Source organism: Condylura cristata, unplaced genomic scaffold (assembly GCF_000260355.1).
Source record: "Condylura cristata isolate star-nosed mole 26May11 unplaced genomic scaffold, ConCri1.0 scaffold00018, whole genome shotgun sequence".
Taxonomy (NCBI): Eukaryota; Metazoa; Chordata; class Mammalia; order Eulipotyphla; family Talpidae; genus Condylura; species Condylura cristata.
This window is the reverse complement of record NW_004567119.1, coordinates 6,809,892-6,829,633: the sequence shown is the minus strand read 5'-3', so window position 1 is coordinate 6,829,633 and position 19,742 is coordinate 6,809,892. Positions and strand designations below refer to the sequence as shown.

Below are 19,742 nucleotides of genomic sequence, written 5' to 3'. Positions count from 1 at the left end.
CCACTGGACCAATGTTTTCTTCTAACCTAAATGCAGATTCTGCATTTATGCATGCTCTAGCTAGGGAAAAAACATTCTGGAATGTTTTGCATAATGACTTTTTTTTTTAAGTTTTGAACCTATCAAATGACTACTTTAGAAGTTATTAAACCTCATCTAAAAGAATTGGTCTAGCAGTAGAAGTAACCATGCAATGCATTTACTCTCAAGTGATAGATAGTTAACTGACTTTAACTTTGGAAGCAACTGATACATGACCCAGTTATCCATCCATACGCGGGTGTGTGCTGGGTTTCCAATGTTACTTTTGAAAAGTAAATTGCTTTTTACTTCTGCTCTGACTCACTTCACTCGAATAAAAATACACTAACATTTCACAAGCTGCCAGGAGAATGCAAGCGAAAGACCGAGGGACACGTGAAAGTTTAGTTTGGACTAGGACAGACTTTGAGAAAGTGGGACGGTCCATCCCGGTGGTGACAACGACCGGGGTCAGGACACTTTCCATGTGCATGTGAATTACAAGCGAGAGAAGTCAGAGGCTGCCCTGCAGGGGCTGGCCCCCTGCACCCCTAAATTCTGTCTAGCTCCTGCGTGCCCTGGCCACTGTCTCTCAAGAGACCACCTCAGGGACTCAGTCATCAGGCACGCAGCAGCTTTCAGCCTTGCGTATCTTCCTCCTCTGGTAAAAGGACCATTTCCAAAAGCAGCTTTGAAACCAGCGTCCGAGCAGACGACAGGGACGGGAGTCCGGTGCTCTTGTTCCAAGGATGGACAAGGCTTTTGGCTTTGCTGCCTGCGTTGCCACCGCTCCGGCCTCCTGCTGCTCCTGGCACCTGGGAGCAACCTGTAGCACCTGAGAGCACCGAGAGGGAGTGGCAGGGTCGGTGTTTGTAGGTCTCACAGGTGCACCAAAGCTAGGGCTCTTTTCAGACGCTAGGTCGGTGGAGGAGTCTGGTAAAACCACACTGAGAGGGGCTTCAGCGGGTCCTTGCCATTTTCCACAAGGGTTTAGAGCTCTCGGGCCAACTCCTTATTTTAGGCAGAAACGACACCATTTGCCAATTTCCTGAGCACTAGATTCCAAAAAGGAACCCAAGTAGGCCAATCATCGTCGGCAAAGTTGCCCAATTAGAATTGTTAGGTTTTTAAATAACACTTAAAACAACTTTCTATCGAGAAGCTCATATGCTGCAGAGTTAATACATCACTCAGAATGGACAGGTGACATGTGCAGGCCAAGTCAGTGGCAAAAGGGACAGGACAAATGACAATGGTGTCCAGACATTCGTTCCCAGGGGTCCTGTCATTAAAAGGACTTGAGCAGAGATTGGGCAGAGCAAGCTGTAAGTGACCGGGGCAGAGCAAGCTCTCAGTGACCAGAGCAGATAAGCTCTCAGTGACAAGGGTCCTGCTCTAACTGGTGGTGTCTCATTGGCTACGCATTGAAATCCTCCAGAAAAGCTTTCAAAATACTGGGTTCCCACCCCAGCTATTCTGATTCAACTGAGGCAATGGATTTTTTGAAAGGTTCTACTGCGCAGTCATCGTGAGAACCACAGGTCTATCATTCCCCCAAGGACTTCATGTAGTTGGTCCTAAACGTGTCAGAAGTTCTGACTCAAAATTCACATATATGCTTAATTTAAAGATTTCAAATCACCAGCTTCTTAAAGAAGTCCCCCCCCCCCAACCGTCGTTGGAGCTACTATAAATTTTTATAATGTCCTTCTTTGGGATAAAACAGCAATAGCAACAACAAAAACCAACACACAGGTTTTTCCCTCCTCCCTGCCCCACAATGAAGATGTGCGAGCTTGTTCATCAGTTGGGCACCAGGCCATTGTGCAGAGTCACTGTTAGCAGTCAGTTCCTAGAGTGCCCTGTCACCAAAGGGCTATCAAGTCACTATTAATGTTTAAAATATATTTGATTCACTCTTCGCTTGGCAATTTTACAATTCTTAAATAATCATTTTATAATTATTTCATTATTACAAAATTATAAAATTGCCAAGTATATAATCTGTCCTCTAGGTTGGAATCAACTCCTCTTAAGTGAAGTGACAGTTGAAATTCACATGGCATAGCAGTTATTTCATTAGCCCACGTCCACATTTCATTTCCGTTAGCAAAAAGAAGCCAATTCTTTAGCTTGGGCTGTGCAATTTTTTACACATCACTTTTGCCCAGTGAAATGTAGATAGCTAGCATGCTGGACGCTATAAATACAGGCTGTACCATCTGGGTGTTTAATAACAAGACATCATATGCACAGCTTCCGTCCAGACCTACTGAGGGAAGGTGTCCAGGTTTCCTGTATGATATATTCTTTGCTGATGTCTCAAAAGATCAGAGCTGAGAGAGGCGTAAGGAGACCAACCAAGAACTGACCCATCACTGTCAATTCCTAACTGACAATTAGCAGAAAAGGATTCCAGTTTCCCTTATAGCCAGATTAGCTTTTAGAATCTGTTGTAACCAGGAGTCCCTCTGCAGGCCTGATTTAATATACTTCTACTGGTCATTAATTAATGTCATGTGGGTGTCTCCACTGTGGTTTGTCTTGTTATCATGTCAACATATGAAATTTGGGTTGAAAGTATATCATTAATTCTGTGGCCTGAGTATTGCAGTCTGTAGCTTGGCTTGTTAAGGCAGCTCTAAGCTCAATCTTTGGATCTTAAAGCCAAAAGAATAGAGAAGTGGTAGATACAACGGTTTATGAAAGTTCTGACTTGCATTATTATGTAAAATACTGTTGGCAAACAGAATACTGTCATGAACACACTACTCATGTCTCTAAAGAAGCTTGAATAAAAGCTACAGTGAAATGTTTTCCCTACAGGACTTACAGAAATCTCTAAAGAGCCTACCACAAGATTCAGTGGTATGTTCAGCTCCTGAATGTGTTGGCCCCAAGCCAACAGTAACCTCTAACATTTGGCTTCTCCTGGGAGTTCCATAGGCATTAAGAGAAAGGCCATCTGTAGCATAAGCTGATAAAGACGTGGTCTTGTTATTCATTATACTGAACAAATTCAAATATTCCTATCTTACTGACATCATGGGAATAATAAATACCGAAGGAATGCAATATATTGCACTTTAAAATATGTCATATTATAAATTCTACATATATAGAATAATGGATTACGAAGGACTTCTGGAATGGCCCAGAAGTCCTGGAACTCTCCTAGGGAAGGAGGGCCAAACGGGGTTTGGAAAATTCCTGGAGATGTGCAGGACACATACCCAGCAGTCACAACCTGGCTCAGACGATTTTCATCATATCATGAAATGTCAGAGAAGATGAACCTTTGTAGTGTATCCCAAAGGATGGCACACACAGAAACCAAGGAACTGCAGAGTAAAGGAATTAAAAGGAAGACAATCTTTCCACAGAAGAAACGAAACGACAGTTTCTCACTTTCATAATGAAATTTTCAGGTAATCTAAGTCCTTTCTTACACCTGTGTTTTATCAGGTCTATCTTTTAAATATTAACATTTTTTAATTTGAAAGATATTTGAGAACTGTCTTATTAATTCAAGTGCTTGAAAACATTATACTTGAGAGCAAATTGTCAACAGAAACCTCTAACATTTGGCTTCTCATGGGAGTTCCATGGACATTAAGAGAAAGGCCAACCTTCCTAGCTGATGAAGACGTGCGGTGTGTCATGGTGTTCGCTCTCACATTCAATAATTCTCTGTTGGTGAAAGAATATCAAGGACCAGTGACAGAACTTGTGCGAGAATGACAAATGCCACTACTTATGGTCGTAAACAGAAAAGGATGACGTCATCTTGAACATCTCAATGTAAGCACATGGACCACCCAAAAGAGAGAAAAACTCAGAGTGGGGGAAAAGGTTCCAAATCTGGGAATATACTGAAGTTATACTGTTAGGTGGAATGAGGAGGTGGAAAATACATAGATGGTTTGCCTTTGAATTTATTTTAAAACTGCTTACAAGATAACCTAGTATGTTCTTCTTGTGGGTTTCTGCAGATGTCCACATTTCCTTTGTATTCAGGAGTCACTTAATTTTAATGTTAAAACTGGAAGAATGTATCCCCAAACTCTAATAGTTAAATTGGTGAGACTATAGGCTACAGACTTTAAAAAATACTTTCCCTCATTTCTTCTTTTAGAGACAACATGTTTAACACTTGTAGGTAGACACAATCTCCTGCCATGAGCGGATAATGCTGCTTCCACGTCTCTGAGGAGCCGCCCCTCAGGCCTTGCTGTTGGCGAGTTACGGACACACTACAGAATACGGCGTGTATTTCTGGGACTCTGAGGCGCACATCACTAATCACTAATGCTTCATTCTAAGAGACTGCTTGTCACTGGCTGTGGATTTTAATGAAAAGCTTTACTGGGAAAAAGTTGGAATCATTGCGTTAAATGGCTTTTTCCTAATCATTGATGCCTTGGTGCCAACGTCCTTTCCCTAAGGACCCCACAACCAGAGGCACTTCTCTCCTGCATTCCCAATCACGACAAGAGCTAGGGTTAGCGGACCCTAAGACAATGTCAGTCCCTGGTTCTCACTCTAATGGTGGTACAAGCAGAAGCCTAAAGGTAGCGGTATGTAGGCATCAATTATGGTTTTTTTTTTTTACTGACTTCTGCTTTTGAGGTTCTGGTCTTTGAGTAGAGCTCAAAAAAGCAAGGAGTTTATTTCTATATGGGTGAAAGAGTGCACATCCTCCCTTCATTTTTTTCCTGGGAAGAAGTAAAAAGGATAGCCTGTTCTTCCCAGATCACACTGTTACTTTGCTTCATTCTGAAGTAGCGAGGAGTCAACCCACAGGGCTGAACTGCAGAAGCTACTTTCTGAACTGTGGACGCTCATGAAACACATTTGACAATTTTCTCTACACACCTGCAGGGGTATTTAACATGAGACTCCACGTTGGAGACATGGAAAAGGCAATAGATGTTTAGATGTTCCTAAGGAGTATAAAGATGGCTACTTTCAGGTAAAAGTACTTGACTTACCTTGAAAACTCTGTACAGTACAAGGCAGGCACAGTGTAAGTAATGCTTTTTATGACAAAGACCCAAGTCCCGATGCAATGAGAGAATACTTTGCAGTTGCTAAAATAACCCAAAAACCATTTCCCCTAGCAAATGCTGACACACAATTCTAAGTAGAATGCCTGGTTTAAAAAAAAAAAAAAAGCATTTAAACATTTTATCAAACAAAGAATTAAATTGTGTAAATTACTTCGGGGAAACATCAAGACACCGGTCTGATTGCCCTGCTTGCTAGTCACCACGTAGCATTAAAAAGTGAATGCCACTGTCTCAGTGCAGTTGCCATAATGACTGCTCCCTGATGTGTCTCCCTCAACAGCCTTTGATTTATTGTAAAGTAATACCTTCCCGGAGGAGAACACTAAAATAAAATCAACATGGCCAGAGCAAAGAGAAATAAAATTTAAAAAGCCAACCTTTATTCCACTTTGAACAAGTTTGTGAATGTCCAAATAAGGCTCCTTGAAAATTTCTCCTTCGGGGGTGAGTATTTTCACGAACCCCTCCTTTTCCAGAATGAAGAGCCGGTGCGAGCCATCGCTGCTGTGCACAGCCCCCACCGGCTGGCGCAGTCCGCTTACGACCTCCTGAACACAGAAGCAGTTGTGTTTGTGCTTTCTAAACAAATTAAAGAAAACCAGTAAGCTTTGCTTGGGATGAAGAAGGCGAGGGACGCAGTGGGCATCTTTTTCTAAATACATTTCCCCAGAATCAATGGCTTTGGAACCATGAAGCGCTGCTAACCTCAGGTCACATTATGACTCAAGTGCTTCTTTTAAATTCATTTCAATGGAGGCAAACAAAGCAGCCTTCTCTCCAAAAGTAAAAGAGAGAATCAAAACAGGTATGTATTTTAAAGTTTCCTGAGCTCACCTCACTTTTCAGTGACTATAATTAAAATTAGCTTTACTCCCAATCATTAAATCTTACTGAAAGGTACTCAGAGAGAAAGTTCTAAGGTCTATTTATAAAACTCTGATTTGCTAATAATAATTACGCTGAATATTTCCATAGCACTAAGCTAACAACAATTATAAAATTCAAGTTTGAAACGATCCTCATAAAGTTCACATGAATCATAGGGAAGCCACGCTCATAAGAGAAGATTAGTAGCCACGCATTAAAAGCATTTAAGCTAATATGATTTTAGAGAAACAAATGATCAAACAGGACAAGAGAAAGACACTTGAAGGACAAAGCTGCTGGACAGAAGCACAGTGGATTCACTGTCAGAAATCACAAGACTTGTCAGCTGGGTTTTCTAAACGGTTAAAGAGCATTTATCTTTATGAACCTGCTGATCTCCTCCATTTTCTCATATTCTTCCATCTGGTCCAAGTAGTTAGAGGCTGGGCCTCTAATTTGTTTTCTTGGAAAATCCGGAAAGCACAAACCACCATCTTTTCTTGCATAATAAAAGCAAAACTCCTCAGCAGTAGTTTGAAGGAAACCTTTAAAAGATACAGAAAGACTCATCAGACATACTTAGTGTCACAGTAGAATCCCCACATTGAAAAGATACAGTGTCAGTAGACAGTTTTTAAGGACCAGATGTTTATTCTAGGAAAATACATAGACAAAAAGGAAAGGAACGAATACAACCTTTTGGCTTGGGCCTTCCATTTCTTTTTTTCCAAACCAAAATTTAAGAATTACATTCCAATTAACAACATATTGGGTCTTTTAAAAGTCTCAGAACATACACTACAAACCCAACGTCAACCTTGTCATTTACTGCATTGACCCTATTCTCAGGCTTCCCCAGGTCATTTTCCCCCTACAGCCTCAAGCAACTCCTAGGAACAAACCAGAATCAAGAGAAAGGCCATCAAGAACCACTGTACAATCCTTATTGTACTGTCATTGACATATGACTAAGTAATAAATCTAAGGACTACCCAAAGTTATTGTATGCCTACGTAAGTGACCCACTCATTGTGATGAAAAAGCAGTGAACTTATGGGAATCAACTGATACAAATGCTTAAGTGCCCTCTTCCTGCATCTCACATGCTGGAGACAATGAATATTTTGTAATATAAAAGTTGTATTTCAAACATCCCTTCAATCTCAAGCAGAATAGTTGACATACCACTACTCACTGAAAAATAAAAAGTGAAAAAGCAAAATAAAAAGGTAACATAGACTTACATAATAGAACATGAAAGATTCTTTTCTTACATATCATGAACTTTAATCAATTAAAGCCAGTTGTATTTGACCTAGAAGAGGTCTTTACGACAACGAAAAAGTTCAACATTACATTTGCAATTGGAGTTAATAAGGGTTTCTATGTGCTGACTACTAGCCAGCCACTCATGGACGATTGTGACCTACTTGCTATGTGCAAATCACAGCAGGGCACTCCTTGACAACCTACAGAATATGGCCCGTATCTTGAGGCAGGCCCAGGACGCCTAAGCTGCTGTTGACCCGTTTTCATGACTATCTCCATGGTGGTCTCGGGATAATTCTGCCTCTGATGACATCAAATACTTCACTGATGCAAATGGTCTCAATGTCCCCATCCCTGTTCCTTGTAAAGGCTGTCCCCCACTCTTACTCCAACCTCCGGTCCTTGCTCCTCATACCACTGAGGCATGGTCAACTTTCACTCACCTGTGTTCTTTCAACAAATGGCACAAGAACCTCTATTCAAATAGCAGAGTCTCGCCTTGCAAACCTGCACCCTGACTGCTATGTCCCTCATCATGCTTCCCCCACAAAGTGGCAACAAAGATCCTGATGTAACAGTATTGACTTGGGGGAAAAGGGTCTATTGATGATCAGCTTCCATAGTCTGATGACTTCTGCTCTTAAAATGACACTGCCACCAGAGCTGATTTAATACAGTGCTCTGAACTCCTGCTTCCCAGTTCATGCATGTTTATCCAACAAATTAGACGATGGTCCCTCTATCATCTACCCCAATTTGGCAGGGCACCTGGTAGCTTCGGTGAAGGCCAGAAGTTGTGTAAAGAATCTAGGTCTGCAAGGATTTCTAAGAAGAATCTGGGGGACAAGCAAATGCGAATTATGAATGGAACAAGAAAGAGACTGAGCGTTTATTTTCCATGAGCTTGACCAAGGTCCCTCAAACCAAAAACTAACCTTCGCGTCTGAAAGTCCCAAGTGGCTCACACTTTATGTGCACTTTAACCTCGCTTTTGGGTAAGATGTATGACTCCTAAATTTCTGAGGCAGACTCTTCAAGGCCGACATTAGACTAGACCATTGGGAAACAGCTCTCTGGGAAGCAGGCAAATAACAGCAGATATCCTGGGAGGGGGCGGTGTGTGGGGATGCGGCCTGGCAGCTGGGTTATTTTCCTTTGAAACAAATTCTGGGATTAGCAATGGGGGCGAGGAATAAAGGCTATGGCCTCATTTACTCATCTTCGTCTTTTCCTTCCATTCTCTAATGGCTAAGCACATAGCAACAGATGAACATGCTTAGTCCATTCAACAAGTGTATCTGAGGTAAAAGAGATGGAAACAGAGCTACTAAATGAAACTTTTCACACAGTTTTGAGCTAGATTGTTTTGCATATTTGGGTACACACACACACAAATACACACACATCAGGCAGCAAGATCTCCATGCCAGTATTATGCATGAAGGAAGACTGCCCTATTAAGGGTATATTTATAACAAAATGTGTGAAGAGAAATTTTGCTTTAATGTGATGTTTGCCTGTGGGGGATCCCAGAAAAACTTCAAAGCATAATGCAGAACAAATTTTAAGAAATGATCAGTATCCAGCATAACAAGCTGTAAACCAATGCCATCTTGGAGGAAATGAAGGAACAATGCTAGTGGCTGGTTCCATTTTGTAATGAATTATTAGCTGGGGACAAACATGAGGAAATGAAAAATTATTTTCAAATGGAATGATTAATGAGTGCAGATTCATAAACTCTGGCTGCAGAGGTACCAGGCTCTTTGAGCAAAAATGAAGTAAAAAAACATACAGCATTAGTAATGACTCTTGTCCTAGCTTTTTTACAGAATTTAGACAAACTGAATAATCAAACAGTGAATGAGGGAGCCAACGGGGAAGGTGTTTACATAAAAATATGATCTTTTTTTTTAATGATCATATTTGTATTGAAATACCCTATGCTTTTACTAACATTTATCTTAAGCGATTCGATTTTGCGGACAATGAAAAATAATTGATGCCTTTCTGTGATGCGCTCAGAGGGACCTGGTTTGGGGACACTGGACTAACATCTATTGTCAGGGAAGAGCTGATGTACCAAGTGGTAGCCCTGTCCCCTGACATCTGGAGACACACCAGAAGGCCTTTAACTGAGGTGAGCCTGTCCCCCCACGAGTCACCATCACACAGTCAAGTTTATGAATGAGGAAAGAGCTGATGGTTCCAACAGCTGCATTTCTAAAAACACCTGATAACTGATCAGCTATCTTGGACAGGGAACTATTCTCCTGGCTCTTCAGTCCAGTCTTTTATACCATAAGTCTTCCTAGGAGAGAGCACAGCAGACCCTGGGTGTTTGGCTTGTGGCAAGGCTACACAGTGGCTGCTGCTGAGAAGAGAAACAATATCCTGTCAAAACATGCTAGCAAGGATGTAAAGCAATGGTGATTCTATTAAAAAAAAAAATACTGGACCCTCCGTGGTGGTGCAGCAGGTTAAGGTGCAGCATTGCAAGCTGGCCACAGTCACTTCAGTCTCAGTTCGATCCCCAGTGCCGGAGCTGACCCACAGGGCGCAACCGAACTCTCCTGCCTCACCCACTGCTCCCCTCAGCAGTGCACTTTGTCTATCTGCCTGTTCTGCTCCCACTCTGTCTCTGGTGAATCCTCTCACCCCCTATACCTCTGGGCAGTAACCCATTTCTGTATGCATACATAAATAAACCTTTAAGAAAAAAAAAGATACTGACAGGTAACTGCAGATTTTCTAAAGGGTTCCAAGTTCTTTCTCTCAGCTTGGATGCTAAAGCCAAGTTCTTTTTCCTCATTATATGCACTGTTCATGTTAAGGGAAAAAAGCAAAACACAAATTCTCTCAGGAAGGTCTAGACAGGCGGGCATTAATTCTACGAGAATGTGTAGATTTTGATGCGTCAATCCATCCTTTCTCCTGGGGCCTAATCAGACACATGTGCAAGATGCCTGACCTAGGTCAGCTGTGCCTGTGGACTAGAGAAACTCAGTAGACTCAAGCCCTTGACCTTGGCCTCATTAGCTACAGGATTAAACCAACTGAACTAATTGTAGACAGACAGTTCACACGACAGTAACCTAGAGCTGAAGCAATAGCAGTGGACAGTGATAAGAATCGCTGTGATAATGAGTGAAGGTGAGGCAGAGCCGGAGACTGGGCCTCCCTGGCGTGTGCTGCGCTCTCATTCAGCCAGCGGCACCCGGGCAGGAGAAGAGACCTGCAGTGTTGAGCAAGGAGTTTCTATGTTTCTCTTTAAATAAAATTTTGGCATTTTTAGAAATTTTAAGAGTTTACTTCCCTATGCATATTCACAACTGGGAGAATATTAACATTAATATAAAAGTAGTGTCATTTCACTCATTGTTCTGTAACTTCTTTTCTCATCTGTGGGGATAAGCACATCATGAATATTTCTGAATGGAACCCTCGGGAAAGTAGCTATCTTTCAGCTACACATATATTTCAAAGAGGCCAGAGTTCTCTTCAGGCCATAAAAGTGAAGCCAAGGGATAGGTCATTTAATATTTATGTCCATATGCACTGGGCTGTGGGTGGCAAATGAAGCTGTCTTAGGGATTCTTTTTTCTCTCCTAACTCCCTCCATGATTCTTCTCTTCCCAAATACACCCCTTAGGGTCACTCACTTCCTGTGGTTTTGATTTTCAGGAAGATAAGATTATGAATAAGAATAACCAAACATAGTCCCTCATAAAAAGAATCACAAAGAACTTATTTTTCACAATTTCAAACCTCAGAGAAAAGTAAACCATGCCAGTAAATAGACTGAAGAAGGTAAAAATAATAATAATAATAAAAACTTACAAGTTGGCTTTTAGAGCAATTCTGAAGTAGGAGTGTTCTAGAATTCTAAAGACTTCTGTGTTGGGGGTACAGGCTGTGCTGGGGGTACAGGCTCAAATTGATCAGACTTTAGGACCCCGTAACCTGCCAGCCAGCGTCAGCCTGGCTGAGGAACTGGTTACTGTAAGGGGCCCAGAGGACATGTGCCAGCTCACCTTGGGGACCAGCTTTTGGAAGGAAGGCGCCGGTCCGCCAGGCAGCGCAAGCCCGTCTCGCAGCCACAGCCGGCGGGGCCGTCCCTGGAAGCCACTGGGCTGCCCGCGGCCGGCACTGTGCTTTCATCTGGTTATCTTTCCAGGCGGCCTGGGTGGCCACCAAGAGCACTTGACATCTTGATGCGCTTCAGCAGTTTTACACATATACAAACTTTGTAGAAAAATAAATTTGTCATTCGTCACCACATATGTTGATCTGGGGAGTGAGGTCCTTGCCATTCTAACTCCTGAGCTGTCTGCTGTGCTCTGTCTTTCTGAGGATAGGGGCCTGGGGTCTGACTGGGAAGTTAAAATAACTTGAAATCCATGAAGCTCCCAAGAGGTGAACCTCCCCAAATCCAGCATAGCTGTATTTAGCTTGAGTACAGAGAGGTGGATGGAAACGCCAGGGCCTATAGCACATGGCACTGTGAGCCTCCCACGGGGAGGGAAAGCCTGTGAGACTTGAAATCTGCCACAGTCTTAAAAAGTACATAATCTGCTATCGCTCCCCCGACCCCTAGCCATGGAGCCCCCGTGACTTATCCCACTTTGCTTTGGGGAATGTTATGAAGAGGAAGAAGCAGCTGGTTTTTAGAAAAGTCTCAGAGACATGGTTGTAGTTTCTAAAGACAATAATAATATTTTCACATAGAAAAGGTTTAGGTACATGTCATGGTCCTGCAAAGGAAGTCAGCACCCCTAGTCAAAATGTTTTCTTAGGGTATTAAGAGAACTTTAAAAAATACAAATCTATACTTTTCTGGGTCAGAGAAAAAGAAATGTTCCCAGTGCATCCTACAGCCAGTTCTTAAAGCCGGTCTTTTTATGGAATGCCTTTAGTCTTATAAACTGTTAGCTGCAGTAGATTTGTTTGCGTGTGCCTTTGCCTAACTAAACAGAATCTGCCTCGTTAAATTCTTTTCTACCTCTGTTGATTCCTCCCATTAAAACCACCACAGCCAAATCTTGCAAACTTCTGATGGTGAAGTAGCCAATGCCCGAGGCTCTCGATATTTATGAGGGTCCGAAATGTGATGGTGACTGGGTGGACTTGTGACATCGGCCCTGTCGGCTTCCTTCTCGCTGCACAACTTGGGCCATCAAGCTCCTCCCCAAAGCGCAGCCTTCCCTGCCTCTCCGGTGGAGGCCACCCGCCGTTCCTACCTGCTTCCTAGGGGCTTTGGGGAGTAAATGGATCATTCTAGGGGATGATGCTTTGTCCAATGCCATCTTTTTGGATTTTTATCATACTTTTAAAAGGCAGGGCCAATCTGCCCTCCACTCTCAACCATGCAGGAGAGGAAACCACCTTGACACTGACGCCGAAGGGTAAAGACACCAAGAAGAAACTCGGGCTGATAATCCAACGTGTATGAAGATGACCAACTGCGTATCAACTTCACAAGAAACATAAAACTTGGCAAAAAACCCAACCCACCATTTGTAGACGGAAATGACCGTAATCCCTTTAGCAGCAATAAAGGGTTTCGAATTTAGGTAAAATAGGTATTTTGTAAGGTGAGATAAATTTTACATCTCATAAGCCAGCATTTAAGAATAGATATCTTGAAACTATATTCTTCAGGAGTTTTTTTTTTTTTTTTCAATGTATGTTCCTTTTACTTATTTTTACCTGGAATATGTCCACGGCAAGTATAAAAGAATTCTTTGCAATAGTCTTTACAGAGCAGGGGCAGTACAAGGTCTCTTTCCAAGGCTTCTCTCTCAGGGGAGTGGAACAGGCTTTGGGAATGTGGTGAGCAAAGTGCACACTTGATTTCCTCCAGTAAGTTCCCACATTCTGTGTTGTTGGTGACAGAAAAGATCTGAAAGTCATAAATCAGAAAGAAAGTTTTTTAGTACGTGAAGTTAGGTTGAGTTTTTTGATCCCCCCACTCCCCCTCCGTGATCAGGTGAGTCGAAGGGGGAAGTAACCCAAGCAGCTGTCAAAAGAAAATGACCCCATCACAATCCAGATGCACTTATGAGGCTCTAAGTCAAGTCTCCTGGGTTAAGATGGACAAGACTGGAGCAGGGATGCCCCAAGGTGGGTCTGACTCTTGCTAATCAGTCTGTTCGTGTGTTTCAGGTGCAAACAGTTAAGTGACAATTATTCTGATGCTCTTTATTCTTTATCACTTCATTTTGCTTCAACTGGGTATATACAGACGGATATATAACTTGAAGTTCCAACTATCTTTTTCCATCTGTAGGGAAAGCAAAGACTTGGGACAGGGCTTATGTGTGTCTCAGGTAAGACTAGTTCACTCCTAGAATTCTTAATATGATATCAAACCATGGCTGTTATTTGAATGACATTTTTCAACTATTAATTTTTGATGTGTAGATTACAGTGGGAAAGTTACTAGCTTGGGGGAAATCTCTCCCTTTCAAGTTTTATAAAATTTCTATCTGAAGCTGAATCAAATAGGTTTAAGACCTATTTTTGTTATTCATTATATCTTAGCCAGGAAAAACTTTCTAACTAGCTCCTCAGGTATGCTACATGATTGAATAAACACAGCGTTTCATGAAAGTGCTGCTGTATAGTATTTAAGTGAGTTTTACTGAAAAAGGCATACTTTTCTCATTATTAACACAGTATTAAAGAGGGGGCTACGAGGTTAGTAATTTGTTGATAAAATGGGTCTTGGAGTTTAGCACTAGTTCTAAAAGGCTGACTTCAGGCATGCCTCTAAAAAATACAGAAGACCGTTTTGAGACACGAAATGTAGCACTGTCTAAATCAAGGAGTGATTTTTCATATTGAAAAACACCATGATGGGATTGAATCTGATACTTCTCCAGTTTATAGAACAATATTTATACTTATTTCTTTGGAACCAGGAACTGAAATTAATATTTTAAACTCTAGATCATTGTTGGATGCAAATATTTCATTCACAAGTTGATGTTCTAATTAGAGTATATGGCATGGATTCTTATTTATTTATTTTAGAATAGAGATATTCTGGGTGATCACAAAATCTGGACCTGAAAGAACAGAGCAACTAAAAAAAAAAAAAATCGCTGACTGCAAGCTTGCTAAATAAAATGTTAGCCTGCAGTAATTAAGTCTAACAGAAGTTACCTGTTTCAGAAGAGTATATGGTAGGTTCTGACTGCCTACGGCCCTCAGAAAAGTTATTAGTCATAATTTTATTGACATTTTGATTTTTATCAATTTAATGAAAATTGCTTAACTGTTCAAGTGTTTTTTTTTTCTTCAAGCAAACATACACCAGACACTTAGAATTTGCATTCCAAGAATGTTTTAAATGTCTTTTATTGTCCATCCTCTGGCACACCTCGGCAGCTCACTTCAGTATTAATACTGTTCCCCTTTGCTCCTTTTATTTATCGAGGTAGCCATCCAGTAAGCACAGCAGCGGCAGGCTGAAGCACCTCTGCTGCCTGGAAAACTGGAATGTAATTACCTTTGGTTTTGTGGAGAATATAGGCTCGCTTCCACTTTTATAGCTGAAACAGACCGATCCCCACATACTCTCCCAGCTGCTATCCAGGAAGAACTTGATTTTAGTGCCTAAAGAATTTTGTCTTTTACAATTTTTGGAATGTGTCCTGGCCACAAGCTCTCCCATCCAAAGTTTCAGAAATGGGATTCAATAAATTATCTGCAATAGAGTAGAATAATATTCTTTGTAAAGTTGCATGCTGTTCCAGCCCAGCAGGATGGTAACATTTTGCTCTGTGTGAGGTCTGCAGTGTAAATACCTATTTGAAGAGAGATAGAGCTATCATTCTGCTGTGCTTTCAATGAACCACTAGTCTTACTGAAGTCAATTAAACCCACTCAGCCCAAGCTGCAGCCCTGTTTTAGACAGATGAGTCCTGGGGTGCATAGGTTGCTTTTTCTTCTCTCTTGCCAACAGGTTTCTGTCCTTAAATTTATGTCTGACAATGCCAACAATCTTAAGAAGAAATTTCAACAAATTTCCTGTTTTGATTTTAAAAGCCATCCACAAAGCCATGCAATTATAGTGTTTTAAATGAAATAGAAGGGAAATCAGGTAGAACTTGGAACCATGGCTACAGCATGCCTAGAGAGGACGGTGGCTCTTGCTGACTAATTTATAACATCTGGCAGGTCATCCTTTAATCTTTAGTCACACAAAAGTAAAATCCATGGAAGAAAGTAAGATAAATACTGGACTTGCCACTGAAGCTGGCCTACCACGATAGCTCATCAACCAGAGTAAAACGGGTGACAGAGACCTTCTGTATTTCTCTTTATTTATCAAGGAACTTAACAAAGAGGATAAAAAGGCACCCACATGGGTTCGATGAGCGGACAAAAGGAGAAAATACACGACAGTATATTAAGATGTCGCCTTAAGATCAGTTGGGGGACAAAAAGTTATTTCTAAAAATCATATGCCGACAAGGTTGTTCAGCTGTTGGGTAGAACACATGTGTCTCTGGACTATAGCGCTGGATTATGTCATTAAAGAGTTCAGTTTCAATTTTAGGCTAATATGTAAATAGATCATTGTACTAAGGCAGCTGTTAAAGGGACCCCAGGATGAGTTATTTGTTTAGTTGGATGTGCTCAACAATAGCCTTTGTCCCTGAAAGAACCAGAGCAAACAAATGATTGTAAAAGGCACACTTGAAAACAATTACTTTTCACCCATTCCTTGACAGCTTTGGCTGTGAAACCACCCAAGGTAGAGAGAGCTTCTGTGCCTTGTGGCTACAAGTTAAGTTTTAAAAATGGGGGCATTTCAGCTGGTTGCAGATTCAATTTGGCTAATGGGAATTAGATACTTTGCGCCTGCTGCATTTGGGAGCTGCAAAAATACTGCTAGGACAATATGACTTCCTAAATGTTGGCAATCCTGACTTGTCACCGTAGTTAACCATCTAGTGAGAGTCCGCACGCAATCTTCTTAAAATGTACCAAAACATGAAACTACAACAGCATAATAACATAATACCAGGGTTAAATGATTGAACTCACCGCAAGTTCAGTCCCTCAAAGAAAATGTGTTTGCTCAGAAACTGGAATTAATTGCTCAATTGAGCATTTTCAATATTCCTACCTAGTTTGGCACTATCTGTTTGGCAATGAAGTGTCTTCCCAGAGGAAAAACCTACTCCTATAGTTTTTGCAGAAGTTGCAGAAATCTTTCTGGGGGGGGCGTGAATTTTGTTTTTTATAAACAAAAAAAGGGCCCTTTCAAATAGCCATCATCTCTCCTGTACATACATAATGAAATAAGACCCTAACATATATTATAAGCCAGGAAGGCTTAGGGGGAAAAGTGAAACACTGAAGTTTATTATAAAATAACATGTTTTAAAAACTATTAAAACTTGAGAACTAACATAGGTCAAGAATGCCTATGCACAGCTATATCAAATCTCTGATTTGAACAATTTGAGTATTGTTGGTTTATAAACCACTTGTAATGGAACCAGCTCAGTGCAGTGCACCAAATTTAATTCAGACACATTTTCCAAATGAGTAGGGGTTTGTTGGAGATTGGAAGCGCGTAAAACGAAAAGGAATGTGGACAGCTAACTTGGCAGATTGCTTCCTAAAGAATAATTTCTTTGCGAAAATTACATAACTTCTTCTAAGAGTTATAACTCCCTTCAGCCTGCTGCCCCTCCCTCCAGGTCCCCACTGCATTTAGTTCAGACAAACTTTTCAGTCCCCGTCCTGAAGAGTCCAGTAACGCAGGAGTCTGCAGATGGCGCATAGGTAATGTACACTGCACGCAGGGAGACTTAATGGCAAGTATTTCTAAACCCTTCTCGGAGGTGCCTGGTTCTTTGGGGTTCCTGGTAAGCCCTGCAGATGAAGTGAATGCAGCTATTTTGTAATTTAATTCAATTACAACACAGGAGCTTAATGACATTGTTTTGAATAAAATGCTGGAATATCTGGTCTCTGAATCTCAGGCGAATGCTGCATATGGTAAGAATAAAGAGAGAGTTGCAGCTGAAAACCTGCAGCAAGACAGTTCTCACTCATTTGGGAATAGAGGGAGTTGGACAAATGCTCCCTCAAAAGGCATGAACATTTGGACAGGGCTGGGGACTGAAAGAGAATGATGTTCTCTGGTTTCACCCATTAGTGAACCAACTAACAAACACAATGGTGTTGTTGTTATTCTTTTGCCATAAGCAACAGGACTCTGTGTGTGGTAGCAGTTTAGTGGGGAGGAGGATAAGTCGACCCCTTTTTGTCCTATTGATTTTTTCCTATTTGCATGACTTGAGCAAATTAAATGATGCAATATGGCTTTTTGTTACAAAACAAAGTGAGAGATACCACCCAGACACATATGTTGATTCGTAGGAGCTGTTTACATGAGAATAGAGTGAAATCTACCGTGAACTGAGCATAAAAATTAGATTCAGCCTGGGTATTTTTTTTATTATGCCTGGGCCAGTATGACAGAAGCACAAGTTTTCCAAGAGTCTCAGACCTTGACAACTGCAGTGCTGTAACAGAGGAATTCTTAATTAAACCTAAAATGGGGAGCGGGAGGGGGGAGCAAAGACACCTGATTGTTTATTTCACGTGCTGTGATTGTTAATGACGTGGCCCCTCCCTCCTCCCCCCCCCCCACCCCTCAGTCTTACTTGGAGCGCAGAGGAGATAGCAGGCGTGACTGCATCAGGGCAACCTCAAAATTAAGCCTATCTTTACACTCAGCCCACACTACACACTTGCTTAAACTTCACACAAGGAAAATGTAAATGCCATTACTCCTAGTTCTAGAAGAGATAGATCCTTCTCGACAGCTAATTACCATGCAAAGTCAAGTTTAAAACGTTACAATCTGAGACGGAGAATCGCCTCGGTTTTCTGTGATAAATACGCCTGGGCAAAATCTTTCGCCAGTTAGTCGGCTGCTTAACCAGAGAAGCGGCAGTCTCCTTTCGCTGTTTTAACTATTGTAACGCAAGACACTGCCCCACTCCTGCGACCAGGCTGGGGATCGGAAACCAACCGTGCTTCACCATCCTTTAAGATCCAACCCTCTCCCTCTCCGAGCACGTGGAGAAAACGGCACAAATCTTTTCACCCTAGAAAAATAAACCCGAAACCACAGCCACCTTCATTTACAGTTTCACCGCAGCCAATGCCTGTTGGACCCAACACGCAGTTGGATCCAACACGCGCTGTTCATCGCGATTCTTTGAAAATATGTGCCCAGCCCAGGACGCGGGTACCAGGCAGCGTCCCTGCTCCGCGACCGACAGCTTCTAGAACGCAGCAGCATCCCAGCTCCGAATCTCTGCGCACCCCTCGGAAACCCAACGGAGTCCCCCTAGCGCTGGAGAAAAGTTCCCCCCCGCCAGAGCGCCCCGAGCAAGTTTCGCTCTTCTGGGCGCCCCAGCTCGGCTCGAGCCACCGGGAACCCCACCCAGCCTGCTGCCCATCTCGCCTCGCCAGGCCGGGGCGCGCCTACCTTGGGGTCCAGGCGCCCCAGTGCCCGGCTGTCACTCCGCAGGCAGCAGGACAGCCGCGGGTAGAAGCCGCCGCACAGCACGTCTCCCCCGCTCAGCAGCTCCAGCTGGGACATCATCCGCCGGTCTCTCCTTTTCAGGCGCTTCGGGGGGTTCCCATTCAGGCACCTTCTCCTCCGCGCTCCGCTCCCTTCGCCCTTTTCCCCAAACTTGGCATCTCCTTCGAAGAAGCCCAGCGCCACGGCCAGCAGCAGCAGCTTGAAGGAGAGCATCTTCAGCATCGTCTGCCGTCGGGCGGGGCTGGGCGCGCGGGGCTGGGCTGGGGGCGCCGCTGCCCGGCGGGGCTCTTGGGGCTGCGGGCTCTGCCGCGGGCGGGACACTCTAGAGGCAGCGGGAAGTGGCGGGGGCGAGAATCTGTCGCGCGATGCAACTTTGCGAAGCAGAAAAGACGCGGCGCGGGGGCCAGCGCCCGGGGGGAGCCCGAGCGGCGGGGTCGGGCTGGGCGGGTGGCACCGTCTGCAGCGGTGCCAGTGTCAGCTGGGTCAGGGGCTCGCGGCGGCGGCGGGGGCGTGGGCGGAGGAGCAGGCGTTGGCAGAGGAGGAGGCAGACGCGGAGGAGAAGCCCGCCACAGAGCTCCACTTGTCCGCGCCGCGGGAGCGGTCGCGGGGAGACCGTAGCAGGCCCCGGAGCGGCGGCGGCGGCGGCGGGGCCGGCGGCGGCAGGGCCCGCGCTGGGATCCGGAGGATGCTGAGGTCTCCTCTGCCGGCGGCTGCAGCGTCTCGCACAGCCTCTCATGTTTCGCTCCCTCTTTTCTTCTTCTTTTTAACTAGCGCGCGGGGAGGTGCCGCCACCGCGCGCCCCTTGACGTCACCGTTTCTCCCGCGCCCCCGCCCGGGCCGGGAGGGGGAGGGGAGGGGGCGGCCCGGCGAGCGCAGCGGCCGCTAGTGTTTCCGCGGGCTGAGCCTGGGTGGGTGTGTGCCCGTGTGCGGATCGG

General features: G+C 43.5%; 1 protein-coding gene across 1 annotated transcript in view; it reads right to left on the bottom strand.

The window, feature by feature from the left end:
* Positions 1-19,689, bottom strand: part of HHIP (hedgehog interacting protein) — an 83,326-nt gene extending 63,637 nt beyond the window's left edge. Inside the window, exons 1-4 of the mRNA XM_004685300.2 lie at positions 18,751-19,689; positions 12,936-13,128; positions 6,346-6,502; positions 5,468-5,669 (exon numbers count right to left, since the gene is read on the bottom strand). Of these exons, the coding sequence (XP_004685357.1) occupies positions 5,468-5,669; positions 6,346-6,502; positions 12,936-13,128; positions 18,751-19,029 (831 nt within the window). The 5' untranslated portion in view covers positions 19,030-19,689. The remainder of the gene's footprint in view (positions 1-5,467; positions 5,670-6,345; positions 6,503-12,935; positions 13,129-18,750) is intronic.
* Positions 19,690-19,742: the final 53 nt, after the last annotated feature.